Genomic DNA, 15620 nt, shown 5'->3' with positions numbered 1-15620 from the left:
GATGCTGTTGATCTGCTTTCTCACCAACGATCCCCAAACAAGAAATTGTCCCCCTATACACTGACATCTCCTAAACCTTTCCTTTGGTTTTTAGTTTCTTAACTAACTATTGTACCCTTTCACATGTTTTAATTTCAGATTCTGCTGTTTTTCCTATTGCCTACTTTGACCTCTGTGCCCAATTTATCTCTCAACAACAGCTGCTTTTCTTCCTTTTCCTAGTTCCTGTTTTACTTACACAAACTATTCTGATTATGTCCTAAAAATATTCAGGTGAACAGTTATAGTACTTCAAAGCATAAAACCTTACAAGCGCTCAGAATACTTTCCTTAATGCTTGAAAACGTAAAAAACTTTTATGATTTAATATTGTCTATACTGTAAGTTACAATAATGTGCTGAAATGTACTAAAAACTAATCAGTAAGCTGGAGCATTTCTTCTGCATTAAAATGTACGCATCTACATTACTTGAGTCAGGAAGGGAATGGTTTCTCCTTAGGAAAAGCACCTAGTGAGGAGACTTTTAAGGTCATTCATGCTCCTCTGCGAGATCTATGCAAATGGTAAGATGGAACAATGCCTCTACAGAGCCACCTATTGGAAGGCAGTGTTCCTGCATGTCATTGCAGGCCTTTTAACAAACCGTGTAACACTGACTGGGAATACAAGCCAAAGCCAGGTCTTGTAAATCCAGAAGGAGAAGATAAATTAAGAACAGACAGACTGTTTGGGGTTTTTAGTCCACCATTTGTGAACTGTAGACTGCTGGCTTAGTTAGGTGAGAGGCCCATGATGTGGGTCAGGAAGGTTATGGTTTCTTCCTGGAGAGAGCACCTAGTGAGTAGGTCTATAAGGTCATGTCATTGCATAAATTTCCCAGAGGAGCATGCATGGCCTTATAAGTCTCCTCACTTGATGCTTTCCCTAAGAAGACATCATAGCCTTTCTGACCCTTCTCATTGGCCTCTCACCTAGCGAAGCCAGCAACCTACTGCACACTGATGAGGGACAAAAAAACCCAAACAGTATATCTGCACATGGTTTAATTTTCCCTTATGGAGAAGACCTCACTTTTGGCTTACAATATTTTCCCAGTCATTGTTACAAGGCTTGTTAAAAGATCTGACATTGACTTGCAGGAATGCTGCCTTCTAATAGATGGTGCTGTAGAGGTATTGCTCCATCTTCCTATTTGCATAAATTGACCACTTGAGAAACCAAAGAAGAACATGGTAAGTCGAAAAAGAGTGATGGCCTGGTCTTGGTGTGAAGCCTCATCTCATATCTAGAATGTGTTCTAGTTTACAATCTGTCTTCCCTTGTGTGCATAGATTTTTAGCATTGTTAGGAACACTACTGGTCCCTAAAAAAGGTGAGGGGGCTTCTACATTTTAAACACTGTGGAATATGGATATGATTTGAGTTTAGGGTCACATTTCCATAAATGTCACACATTATTATGACTACTGTTCCTATGTCAAAATCTATAGTAAATAAGAAAACTGCATTATTCCTTGTTGAGAATAACGAAGAAAAAGACATTTGATACACTACTCATTCACCAAAGTGATACTTCAGCTTGTAAATCCCTCTTTTGAGCCTAAACATAGCTTTGGAATTTATACTCTAATTTCTGCATATTCAGAGTTTTCATCTGTAGATTAGGGATATGGAGTTTGGGTCTCATACTATGGACTTGTGTTCCTGAAATTAAGATCTCTTAGGGCTTCTTCAGCTGAACGTATTTGCGTGCATAAAATATGCGCGCACAATACGCAGAAAATAGAACCCATTGATGTCAATGGGTTGGTTCTTTCCCATTAATGATTTTTTTGTGCACAAAAAAAAAGACCTGCCCTATCTTTTTACTTATTTATACAGAAAAGGGCCCCATAGAAGTCCATGGGAAGTGCACAAATGCGCATGCAAATCTGCAATATGCTGCGCAGTTCTATGAAAAATAGAATTTATCTGGACCTCATTAGACTAAATAGCCTTTTAAAATCAGGGAGCGTTTTGTGTCACGCGCATATAAAAATGCTGTGCGTGTGCAAAAAAGTACAATTCTGTTTAGACTTGTACACAAATCAACCTCGTTCACTGTGCAAATATGTTGCACTGAGGCTAGTATATTTGTGCATACTCTAGTCTGAAGGAGCCCTTAACCCCTTAGTGACCACCCTATAGTGTTTTTACGTCCTGCAGCTGCAGGACGTGTATGGAGGGAGGTAGCGGCGCTATCTCCCTCCATACAGCGCGGGCGTCAGCTGTTTATTACAGCTGACACCCGCGGGCAATAGCGGCTATTAACCCTTAGAATTGACAGCGGCATTTAGACAGCGGTATTTAAATCCCCCGAACGCTGTTTGGGGGTCTCGCACGTTATAAAAGTTTAAATCACCGCCCTTTTGCCATATCAATTACTAAAAAATCTAAATCATAAGATAAAAATATGTATTTGATATCGCCGCGTCCGTAAAAGTCCGATCTATCAAAGTAGTGCATTATTTTTTCTGCACGGTGAACGTCGTCCGAAAAAAAAATAAAGAATGCCAGAAATACACTTTTTTAGTTACCCTGTCTTCCAGAAAAAATGCAATAAAAAACGATCAAAAAGCTGTATGTATTCCAAATTGATACTATCGGAAACTACAGGACATCCTGCAAAAATTGAGCCCTTGCTCAACTACGTCGACGGAAAAATAAAAAAGTTATTGCGCACACAAAATGACCGCAGAAAATAATTGAAAAAAATTAAATATCTTAAAAAAAAAATACAAGTACTACAGCAAAAAAAAACTATATAAGTTTGGTATCGCAGTAATCATACTGACCCATAGAATAAAAATATCAGGTTGTTTTTGTTGCAGTTTGTGCGCCGTAGAAACAGGACGCACCGAAAGATGGTGGAATGTCGTTTTTTTCTCCATTTCTCTCTGCTAAGAATTTTTAAAAAGTTTTAGTACATTATTGGGTACAATAAATATTGCCATTGAAAAATACAACTCGTCCCACAAAAAACAAGCCCTCATACAGCGACGTCGATGGATAAATAAAGGAGCTATGATTTTTTAAAAGGGAGTAGAAAAAAACAAAAATAGAAAAAAAGAAAAAAAGCCCGGTCACTAAGGGGTTAATATCGTGCAGTCCTTCCTTTGTTTCCATGACCTGGAGTTACTGCTTGACTTTACATACACACCACCACCACCATTTACATTGAAATGCACTAATACCCCTCCCAGGGTTTCAAGCCATCCAGATATTCCTGGACAGTCCATAAACATGGGGTATTTTTTTCATGAAAAAATAGTTGTGTATTATGGTGGTAATTATTGTCATTTTACAGATCAGACTAAAGGTGCATTCACACGAGCGTGTGCCTACATAGGTGCGCACAAAACCACACACCCACGTACGTGCACAAACACGCGTGAATGCAGGTCCATGCCCATTGCCTTCGTTGAAAGCGATAGGCTACCAGCAACCCCTCAGTGATTTTTGAGGAAGGGCTTGAAATATAAGCACTTCCCTGAAAATCATCCCTAGTTTGTGAAAAAAAAAAAAAATATATATATATACTCACCCCTGCACCACTGTTGTGTAAATATTCCCTGCAGGGAGTCTCCCATCACTGAACACTGTGACAGCACTGTCACAGTGTTCAGTGACAAGGGGACTCCCGACGAGGAGTAGAGCATCCCTTGCCATAGCTATGACAGCTGTGGCCAAGGATTTCTTCATCTGCATGGGGAGTCCCCTCATCACCAAACACTGTGACAGCACTGTCACAGTGTTCAATGACAAGGGGACTCCCCGCGGAGATGAAGAATTCCCCTGCCACAGCTGTGACAGCTGTGGCAGAGTATTGCGATGTTCTCCCATTGCTTTCAATGGGACTGGTGCTTCTGCACCCCTATTGAAAGCAATGGGTTGCCAGCAAGCCCTGCAGGGATTTTCGGGTAAGGGCTTTAAATATAAGCCCTTCCCTGAAAATCATCCCTGGAATGTGTTAAAAATAAAAAAAATATATACTCACCTCTCCGCAGCTGCCAGGGCTCAGGCACGTCCAGCTGCATCTTCTCCCTGCACTGCTCTGCATCTCTTTCAGCAGGCGGGGATGTTAAATCCCCTCCTGCTGAAAGGGCTGTATCTGACTGGCTGAGTGCTGAGCCAATCACAGGCAGTGCTCAGCCATTCATTGAATGACAGCTGAGTGCTGCCTGTGATTGGTCACAGTCCTCAGCCAATAATAGGCAGTGCTCGGCCATTCAATTATTTAGCCCCATGCAGGCTAAATAATGCATTACTTTGATAGATGGGACTTTTACGGTCATAGCGATGCTAAAGATTTATTTTTGTTTTATAATTCTGATTCCTTTATTTAGTCTAACCAATAACCTGTAAAAACACAGTTCATTTATTACAACTTACTGGTGGATGATCTGCAGTGTTTATGCTACGGGGAAACATATCCTATATATTACATAAACCTACCCTTGCAGTGTTCAGTCATCACGCAGTGTGAAATAGTGATTGTGAAATAGTTGCACACTCTAGATGATCCAGGGGGGAATAGACCAACATGGCAGCACTCTTGCAATTCCGAGCTCCATTTGGACAACAACTTCAAAGTATGGTTATTATAAAGAATAAAGCATACATGAGAACAATGAACATACCAGTCCTGTGGTTCAGGTATCATGAACTTGGTGACAGATTCCCGATAATTTAAGATTTTCCCATGCAGAGTCCTGTGTTCCAGCAGCAAGTCATATTTAGGAGTTTCCTAAAGTGGATTTGTTCTCTATATTTAAACGAGGTGATTAAAACCTTGCCATTATTATTGAGCTTTAGGCCAGCTGCACGGCTGAGCGTAATTCGCTGAGTGCCGCCCACATGTGACAGTGGTGCGGCATGCAGCAAATGCGCAATGGCATTGCGTACCTGCTTCGGGTCACCGATTGCCATACAGTATCTTGGAGGGTGTGAGCATAATACGCGCCAAGATAGAACATGCTGAGATCTGTATTGCGTGTGTATTTTGTGCAATATGTGTGATTGGCATCATGGGAACAATGGTAAATTGGCACAGCATATTCCACATGAACAAGCCGTGTGCAGAATACGCTGTAACAATACGGTCATGTGAAGTTGCCCTTAGGGAGCCTATAGCTGGCCTCCGCTAATATCAATGTACTCCACGTAGCAACGAAAGCAACTGATAAGAGATTTGGCAGCCGATAACAGAGACCCTCTTGTCTAACACATTGCTGGAGATATATTCATATTGAAACCTGCAGACATCCTTCCTATTAGTCATCTCATTCCACTGCTGTGTGTATGAAATAACCTGCACGTAAAAGTAGATATTTATACTAGTTGGAAACCGTTTCTTCTGTGCAAAACCAAAGTTGAATTCTAAAAGAAGAGCACTTAAATAATTTACATTTATTTAGAAGAAATAAAATTGCATAGAAAGTCCTATTTCTTATGTATAGCTTTGGCTTTGTGAATTGTGTTAAGATTCTCAGTTTTAGGCCGCCTGCAGACGGGCGGGTCGGATCCGTCGGTGAGGATTCTTGCCGCGGGACCCGACCCAAGCGCCTGCAGGGATCAGCGCATACTCACCCACGCCCCGCAGCTCCGGCTCTTTCATGTGCCGGCTGCTGGGCAGCTGGCGCATGCGCAGACCGGAACCAGCGCCAGGTGAGTGACGTTTCTGTGCGGGGCTTCGCGCGGCCAAACTGCGGCTGTCTGCATAGGATTGCGTTTGTAAATGCAATCCTATGCAGGCTTGCAGCGGCGGAAATTCCGTGGGAAATGCCACCACGGAATTTCCGCCCGTGTGCAGGGGACCTTAGGGTATATTCACAAGTGGCAAATTTTTCTACAGCTGATACATGGATTTATGCAAGCTCTATTCAGATGAACAGGGCAATCGCAGACATTTCTGCATCAAATCTGCGGCATGTGACTATACCCTGAGGGTTTTAGCTGTAAGGGCCTCTGCAGGCAGGTCAAGCTGTCCAATCCAATTTTCCTGCCCGCACAGCTCTTCTTATTTATTTTGGGTGGGAAAACGCGTTGTGGATTCCTTCGAATTACTCAACAGAAAAATGAACTGTCATGATGATTTTTGATTGTTTTTACAAGGCCATTTGTAATAGTCCTGTAAACATATGTAAAATTGATCTAACGTACATTTGTATAATACGACTCTATTCATATCTAATTTCTCTAATGATAGATAGATAGATACCGAGCCATACAGATACATCCTGTAACTGTATACACTGTGCATACCATATGTTTCTAACACCATGCAGAAGAAAGCTCTGATGTAGGAGCTCTCTTCTGCATATGTACATTACACTATGCAGAACAGAGCTCCAACATCGGAGCTTTCCTGTGCATAGTGTAATATACATATGCAAAAAAAAGCTTTGACATCACAGCTGTCTTCTGCATGGTGTTAGAAACATGTGTTGCCCGACATAAGAGCTATGCAGGAAAATCCCAGTGATGAGGTCCGACACTGGATTGGAAAGGGTTAATGTGAACTAAAAACGTCCATACAGACCTATAGTCTCAACAATAAAATTAGATAAAAAATAAAACAACCTTTTAGTCATCACTTGTATTTGTCTTCTCCACAGGTGGCAGGATATAGTTGTTGGCGCACCTCAATATTTTGATAAGGATAACAAAGACATTGGGGGAGCCATCTATGTGTACATGAATCAGCAGGGGAAATGGGAGAACGTTAAACCAATCCGAATTGAAGGCCCTAGAGATTCAATGTTTGGAATTTCAGTGAAGAATGTAGGAGACATAAATCAAGACGGATACCCAGGTAAGAAAATTCATTGTTAACTAATGATTTATGGTGTACAATCCTGCCATGTTGTTACAGCCATTTTCTAGCTAAACATATATTCTCTGGGTGTCTTAAAGTAATATCTTCTTCAAATTATTACCAATTAACAGACTTTTCCATGTCATGAATAAATTGCCTTTTGCAATGTACTGCTTCTCCTTGTGGGTCGCTATGACATAGATGCAGAAATGATCATTGTTAGAATTCTATTCAAGTAGTTAAAGTTCTAATTAAAGAAAATTGTCATGGAAATGGGATTCGCTTGATATAGAAGTTGAAGCTTCCACCACTAGTCCTGGCACTAGTCCTATTTAATTTCCCATATGTATTTTAATGCCAGTACATATGTTTGTGGTTTACAGACCTGCACAGTATAAAACACTGTCTCAGCAGAAGGTACCCTGCATGTTGCTGGAGGACTGAAGACCTTCAGAGTAGGCATATATTGTATTTCAGCCACACTTCAGTAGCGGTGAGCGATTCCAGCGACCTCATTGGTTGTTGGGTACACACCCCCCTTTGGAGATCTGCACGAGTACTAGTTCACGAGACCGGCGGGAGGTTAGGTTTAGGGTTGGGGGTTAGGGTTGGGGGTTAGGGTTAGGGTTTAGGGTTGGGGTTAGGGGTTAGGGTTAGTTGGCGACCCTCCTACGGCTGTGCTGCTGCTTATTTAACGGGCCGCCCACTCGTGCACATCTCCAAAGGGGGGGGGTGTGTACCCAACAACCAATCAGGTCGCTGAAATCGCTCACCGCTACTGAAGTGCGGCTGAAATGCAAAATATGCTCAGAGTAGACATTAAGGGGTTGTAAAATTTTCAATAAAGAAACTTTATTTAGCTGAGCAATAAGATGTGCAGAATTCAATACGAACTATATGAATGTACAAAAAATTTTATTATTGAGTTCTCAAGCAGAGCAATCTGACATACAATTGTCAACTGCTGACTTACATGGTTGTCTTCATTTTTCTATATAGATTAGGTTATCTTCTGTTTTCCATTTTGTTCCCTTCTGACATTGAATGAAAATTGATAACGAAAAGGGTGTAATTTAGGAATTTCACAATTTGTATATTTTGTTTTAATTAGATATTGCAGTTGGAGCACCATATGCCGATGGTTTTGGAAAAGTCTTTGTATACCATGGCTCTAAAGATGGCATCATTCGAGAACCAACACAGGTATAGGGTGATGGATTTTACACCACAAAAACAACTATTGCAGTTTAAGTCCATCTCTGTTATGGAGATCATAGTCAACCATGTCCATTTGGACCAAACATGGTATTTGGTTGTTCACTTTTGGTAAATTTCTTTAAAAAAAGATGCAACATGAAGTTTTTGAACCCTGAAGCAAAACCGGTAACTGGGCTGTCCATCTAATGTGTGCCATTTATAATACTGATGTCTTATATGGCAGACGGGCCTTTGGGCAGGTACAGCAACTGCTATAGCTTTGGCCCTATTTTAAGCTGGCTGCAGGGAGCCTCCTATGGGTACTTCAATCAGCTAATTGTTGCTATATGCCATTTTTTCATGCTGTGCCCCTGCTGGGAAAAAAGCAGGGCCTAGATGATGACTTCATCTGTACTGTTTTTTCCTGGAAGTTGATGATTTTCTTGCGTTGGATCACACATTGGATGGGCAACAATCTATCAAAAGTTATGCAAGAGAAAAGCAGTTGCCCATAGTAACTCATTTTCTAGAGGCGCCTATTTAAATGGAAGTTGCAACCTGGTTGATTGCTGTGGGCATCCTACACAGTAGAATAAAAGTAACTTTACACTGAGCAACTGTCATTCAGATAATTGTTTAAAAAAGTCGCGAAGTGTATGATCAAAGTTGTTTGAAAGCTTTTACACAGAGCACTTATTGCTCATTTGCTGTTCACCGAGACATCATTTTCTGGGGTATCTCCATGCAAATTTGTTTGCAAGTCATTCAAATACGAACAATTGCAACCTGATGACTTTTGATCAGCCAGCGAATATGTTTGTGAGTTGAACAAAACGGCTAGTGACTAGTGAGCGAATTATTGCTTGTCACTAGTCGGGGGGAGGGGAGCGGCGGGGGATAGCGGGGAGGAACGGGAGGGAGATCTCTCTCTCCCCCCGCTCCTCCCTGCTCACTCCCACAACTCACCGCTCTTCCCCGCCGGCACCCGAATCTTTAGAGACGAGCGGGCAGGTACTCGCATAAGGCACTACTCGCTCGAGTAGTTTGCCTTAGCGAGTACACTCGCTCATCTCTACTTGTCACCCTTTTGGTGGCCATGTTTACATGGAACGACTGTAATTTGTATTCGCTCTTTTGAGCTATTATCTTGGCAATCATCCCATATAAAACCATTCTAACACTAACCATTATTACATCTGATGATTCTTTGCTGTTAGATTACCTCTTGGTCTAGATCCCATATTTTGTTAAACACCCTATGAGTTCTATCTAAATTCCAATATGAGGCTGTCTCCAACTATCTTAACATTGCCTGAAAGAGCATTAGTCAAGCAGAGTAGATAGATTCCAAATGTATTGCTACTAACATTGTGTCCTTTCAAGGTCATGGATGGCAGGAGCACAAACACCAAATCCTTTGGTTACTCCATTGCCGGAAATATGGATCTAGATAGGAATACATATCCGGATATTGCAGTGGGATCTTTGTCAGATTCTTTAAGCGTTTTCAGGTAAAATATAGTTGTCTTAACTCTCTGATCTATACAAAATCAACCTGTAAATTTCCAAATGGAACATCTAAGTACATTTTTCTTCTTAGGTCACGCCCGGTGATCAGCATCAAGAAGACAATTAGAGTGATGCCAGACAAGATAGATTATAATAAGAAAAACTGTGCGGCACCCAGTGGAATCTGGTAGGCTATATTAGGATAAGAGGTGAGCGAGCACGCTCTTTTAAGGCAGCTACTCGATCGAGTAGCAGTCTTATCGAGTAACTGTGTACTCACCCGAGCAGCATGCGGGAGGGGGGGGGGGGGGCGGGGAGGGGGGGGGGACGGGAAGGAGCGGGGGAGAGTGAGAGATGCTTCTCTGGCGAGTACACAGTTACTCGATAAGACTGCTACTAGATCGAGTAGCAGCCTTAAACAAGCGTGCTCGCTCATCTCTATAATTAAGATGTTTGGCTTTGGAAAATGTCTTTAACCCCCTAAGAACATAATCTTTTTTTCATTTTTTTTTCTTGATGCTTTTAAAAAATGCTAACTCTTTTATTTATCCATCAGCATGGCTGTCTGAGGGCTTGTTTTTTGTGGAAGAAGCGTACCATGGAATGTACTGAAAAACTTTTAAAAAATTCTAAAGCTAATTTCACAAATGCGAGTGTGATATCAGGCCGTGAAACTTGTCCCGATATTGCACTCGGAAATGTGCGATGTCTCCGCAGATGTGAGATGTTTTTGTGTCTAAAATGCCTCCCATCACTTCAGGGAAGTAATGCAAGCCGCACCAGAGGAGACATCGCATTGCACTCATGTGCTCCTCACATGCCGTGCACTGTTTTTTTCTGGCTCCATTGAAAACCATGGTTGAGGCGTTCCAAGATAATGCCAAAAGATAGGTTATGCCTCGATTGTTTCCCACACCGTGATGGTGTGCGGGAAAGAAAAATTGCTTATGTATATGACACCATTCAATAGAATAGGGTTCATATTCTTACGGAATTTGTGCATCTCACAACGCACAAATCTTGCAATTCCACCATCTTTGGTGGGGGCTTTGTTTCTATGGTGTATACACTGCAGCAACAATGACATAACTTTATTCTGTGGGTCAGTAGAATTACCTACTACGATACCAAATGTATTTTTTTTGTGCTGTACTATTTTTAAAACCTAAAAAATCTTTGGAAAAAAATACAGTTATTTTCGACGCCTTTTTGTGATAGCCAGAACTTTTTAATTTTTCCGTTAACATTGTCCGAGGGTTCATTTTTGGCGGGACATTCCATAGTTTTTATTGCTACCATTGTGGAGTACGTACAGCTTTTTGATCACTTTTTATTACATTTTTTTTCTTGGAGACTGGAATGACCAAAAAAGATCAGACTTTTGTGGACATAGCTCTACCAAATGTTTTTTGCTTTTTAAAATTTAGATATTTTAATTATGGCAAAAATTTTTTATTTTTAACTTTTATTACCTTTAATTTTTTAAAATAATTAATAAAACTTTTTTAAACTGACTTTTAATTTTTTTTTTTTCAATACAAACCCTGATCTCCAGGGCATACATGTACGCCCTGTAGTGTTAAGGAGTTAAATTGTACATAGGCTGTGTTAAAACCTAATCTAAAAAATCCTTTTGTTTTTCAGTTTGACAGTAGAGGTGTGTCTGTCATATTCAACAGTAACTGCAGGCTACAATCCAAGATTAAGTAAGTGCATTCTATGTATTTTATTTATTTGAATAACTCTTGAAAGCTGCTCTGTTAAGATCTTATACTCCTTTTTCCAACTTTCTTAGCTGTTGCTTACACACTTGAAGTTGAAAGTGTAAGACAAAGTCAAGGCCTGTCCTCCAGGATTGCAAATTTTCCAGGACCGATAACAAGGACTGTGGACTTTAGAGCACAAAATCAAGTGAAATGTTCTAACACAACTCTCAATCTACAGGTAAGTGAAGTGACTTATGTAAATAGGTGATAGTATAGCATACCATACTAGTAAGGTAAAAGACACAATGGTAAACTACTCAGAACGGATTGGCCCTTAGATGCTTCACTGGCTTCTTATCAGCCTCATAATAAAATTCAGCTCTTTTCTCTTCTAATCTCATCCATAAATACTTCCTGTGCTTCGCTTTTTGCTTTTCTATGTAGTAATGTCCTCTTCAGGAGTTAGGTCAAGCCTTACATTGGTCAGGCTATCTCAATACAGTACTGTTATCTTTGCCCCAGATGAAGGAGAGGCATAACAGATTTCCTAATTAAAGGGGTATTCCCATCTCAGTCAAACGTGGCCAAGATGAGAACACAGCTGATTAAAAGGTGGCCGGGATGACTGAAACGGCCAAACTCAGCTGAGCTATACTGTTTCCATAAGTTCCATAGAAGTCAAACAACAAAGAACAGTTAACTACCCCTTTTCCGCAGCTCCCATGTTACAAAAACAGCATAGTTTGCTGTGCTACGCTGTTTGTGTAAATCCCATTGGCTTCTATGGGCATCAGAGAAACAACATAGCGCTGGTTGCTCAAATATTTCTGTCCTCCCAACCGCCATATTCAGAGTGGTTGGGGGCGGCCCCCAACTCAAAATAGCAGCAGGTCCTAGAGTTAGGACCTGCACCTATTAGATGTTTATAACATATCCTGTGGATAGGAATAACCCTTTAATGTTAATTTACCATGTAGATTATTTTAGTAATCCTATTCAATGGTATTCTCTAAATATATGGATGCCTTCATGCTGTGAACCTAGAGCTGACCATACAATTCTCTTGCTCTTACAGGAAAATATTAAGGACAGATTGCGACAGATTCCTGTGTCTGTCACTGCAGACATTAAAAATGTCCGCCGGAAAAGAAGGCAGAGTACTTTACTGCCAGAGCTTATGCCAATCCAGAATGCAAATGAGCCGAAAAAAGCTACTGCAGAGGTACAGTATTCATCATGTTATATCATAATAGCACAAGAATAATGGTTAAGGGGAAATTATATTACCTGGGAAATGTACCATTTCTTATTATACAATCTTTTGGTAAAGTCAAGCCTTATAAACCACCTTTAACTCATCCTAGTTGTATTGATACTGTTTTCATTTACTGAGTGGAAAACCCCCTATGTCCTGCCCAATGTGCTTCTCAGCTACATAAAGCACGTAGAGGTGGCTGAGACTCAGCCTTATAGATGCTCTACTAGTTTCCTATAGTGTTATTGGATTCATGAAACATTTAAAGGGGTTGTCTCGTGCCGAAAGGTTTTTTTTTTCCATAGGCCCCCCGTTCAGCGCAGGACAACCCCAAAGGATGTGTTAAAAAAAAATAAAAATTATTACTTACCCGAATCCCCGCTCTGCGACGTCTTCCTTCTTCCTTCTTCTTCCTTCACCAAGATGGCCGCCGGGATCTTCACCCATGATGCACCGCGGGTCTTCTCCCATGGTGCACCGTGGGCTCTGTGCGGTCCATTGCCGATTCCAGCCTCCTGATTGGCTGGAATCGGCACACGTGACGGGGCGGAGCTACGATGACGATGCGGTGACCAGCTCTCCGGCACGAGCGGCCCCATTCAGCAGGAAGAAGACTGCACAGCGCAAGCGCGTCTAAAAAAGCAAGAAGACATCAGAATTAGACGGATCAATGGCAATGGGGACGCTAGCAACGGAGCAGATAAGTGAATAACTTCTGTATGGCTCATATTTAATGCACGATGTACATTACAAAGTGCATTAATATGGCCATACAGAAGTGTATAACCCCACTTGCTGCCGCGAGACAACCCCTTTAAACTTAGCATTTAAAGGGGTTGTCTACTTAGAGCATTTATCTGTTATCCGTGGGGAAGTCTGTCACCAAGTTATTTTTGAAAATACCCTATTAATGAATTCTGTGTTAAAAGAGTTGTCCAGCTTTAAAGTACTGATGGCCTATCCTCGAGATAAGCCATCAATCATAGATCAGCAAGGATTCGCCAGGCCAGAGCACTTGTTCATGGAGTTGATTTCTGCAGGAAGCAGAAGGCTCCTTTCCCACTGCAGAGGTGAGGCTTGGTATTACAGGCAAAGTTTTCATTGAAGTGAAACGGAACTTTGCCTGTGATACCACGTTAGGCCACTGCAATGGGAATAGAGCTCTGTTGTTCCTGCAGAAATCTGCAAATCCTTGTTGATCTACTACTGATTACCTATGCTGTATGACCCCTTTAGTAGAGGGGATCTCCATTCAGAACCCTCATCTATTAGCTAAAGTGATGGGTAACTAAAAAGAGCATCTCTTTCAGGAGGACATGGAATGTCCAAGCAGTACGTATGCAGAAACTAATATCAATAGAAAAAAGTATAATGCTGAATTTTCCGGCTGGCGAGGCATTTAACATGTGCTACAAAGGTTCCTCCGCATGCGCTATACGTGGCTTGACATTAGAAGTATACAAATAACAGAGCAAAGTACTCCCACAAACAATTATGATCTATGTAAAATATGAATTGACAAGAGTCAATCCATTAGGGGAATAATCATTTGTATTATTTTATCATATTCTATATAGAATAGGTATATGTTATATATGCAGTTCAGACATAATAATAAAATCACTGACAGGTGAAGTGAATTACATTGATTATCTCAGGTCTTGTGGGGTGGTCCTGGTATGCAGTGGTTAGTACCTACTAAAAGTGATCTGAAGAAGGATATCTGATGTATCAGCATTAGGGTCGTGGCACCCAGAAGTCTAACACTAATAGGGTGTTGGAGTTGCAGTCACACACATGCTATGAAGCCTAAAGGGGCCCATAAGGTCTCTCTTCCCCATATAGGAAGAGCAGTACTATGAGTGAAGCATTATAGTTGGGGAGCCCTGTTACAGATTTTGCATTGGGGCCAAGGAGCTTCAAGTTACACTTCTGTGGACATCCAAAAGTCATTGATGTGTTTGGGAAGAATAGCCTACCTTCTGTAGCATGTTTACTGAGAAAATACATACTGGCTACAATAGAAAGGTACCAAAACACAGAGCAGATCGCATCGCTTTGCACATGAGTAGTGCCTAAGACCAATCAGAGTGCCCTTGTTGATCCTTGTCCACTGCGAAGAGCACCTACGATGAGTATGAGAACTGGACCATGGAGCAATGAAAGAAGGTGGTCTGATCAGATTAATTATGTTTTCCTTTACATCATGTAAATAGCCAGGTGCATGTTAGTGGATTACTCATGGAAGAGATGGCACCAGGATACTATGGGAAGGGGGGAAAGTTGGCAGAGGCAGTGTGATGTTCTGGGCAATGTTCAGCTAGGAAACCTTGGGTTCTGACATTCATGTGGACGTAACTTTGACATGTAACACCTACCTAAACAATGCACAGATTCAGTACACTCCTTCAAGGCGGTGGCATTCCCTAATGGCAATGGCCTCTTTCAGTAGAATTATGCTAGCCTGCCACACTGCAAAAATTGTCTAGGAAGGGGTTGAGGAACATGACAAACAGTTCACAGTGATGACCTGGCTTCCAAATTCCCCAGACCTCAATATAATCAAGAATCTGTGATATTTGCTGGAAAAAAACCCATTATGGCTTATCTATGTATATATACTGTTCAATACTATAAGTATACTACTGTTGTACTATGACAGGTGCATTGAACTGTAATGATCAAACATAGCTTTCCTGCTAACTCGGCTTTGAATGTGTGTAAGTTAATGGTAATCATTAATCTTTTCAGGTTCAGTTTTTAAAAGAAGGATGTGGAGCCGACAATATCTGTAACAGTAATGTACAGATTACTTACAAATTTTTCTCAAAGGATGGACCAGATTCCTATACAGAATTAAAGAGGTATACTTTCTTTGAATCTTGTCAGAAAGTGTTTGTCAACAAAGTTTAGATGCTGAAAGAGGTCCAACACTTTAACGATTTAATGCCCATTGGAAGGTGTCAGGTCAGGGTCCTATATTGTAATATAATAGCACTGCTAGTTAATGAAGTCCAGTGATTACAGCAGCATGGGCACTAATTCAAGCAGTGTGCAAGTGCTTAGTAGTGACAAGAATAGGGCATATATAATGT

The 15620-nt window shown here is 41.1% G+C and overlaps 1 protein-coding gene across 2 annotated transcripts in view; it reads left to right on the top strand.

Moving 5' to 3' along the window:
• Positions 1 to 15620, top strand: part of ITGA6 (integrin subunit alpha 6) — a 96440-nt gene that overhangs the window by 60154 nt on the left and 20666 nt on the right. For both annotated transcript variants that reach the window (XM_066575850.1, XM_066575849.1), the window contains exons 7-14: positions 6659 to 6855; positions 7970 to 8061; positions 9439 to 9566; positions 9656 to 9751; positions 11209 to 11270; positions 11360 to 11508; positions 12346 to 12492; positions 15277 to 15389. In XM_066575850.1, coding sequence (XP_066431947.1) covers positions 6659 to 6855; positions 7970 to 8061; positions 9439 to 9566; positions 9656 to 9751; positions 11209 to 11270; positions 11360 to 11508; positions 12346 to 12492; positions 15277 to 15389 — 984 coding nt within the window. The remainder of the gene's footprint in view (positions 1 to 6658; positions 6856 to 7969; positions 8062 to 9438; positions 9567 to 9655; positions 9752 to 11208; positions 11271 to 11359; positions 11509 to 12345; positions 12493 to 15276; positions 15390 to 15620) is intronic.

The sequence above is a fragment of the Eleutherodactylus coqui genome, chromosome 8 (genome assembly GCF_035609145.1).
Source record: "Eleutherodactylus coqui strain aEleCoq1 chromosome 8, aEleCoq1.hap1, whole genome shotgun sequence".
Taxonomy (NCBI): Eukaryota; Metazoa; Chordata; class Amphibia; order Anura; family Eleutherodactylidae; genus Eleutherodactylus; species Eleutherodactylus coqui.
This window is presented reverse-complemented; position numbering and strand designations above follow the sequence as displayed.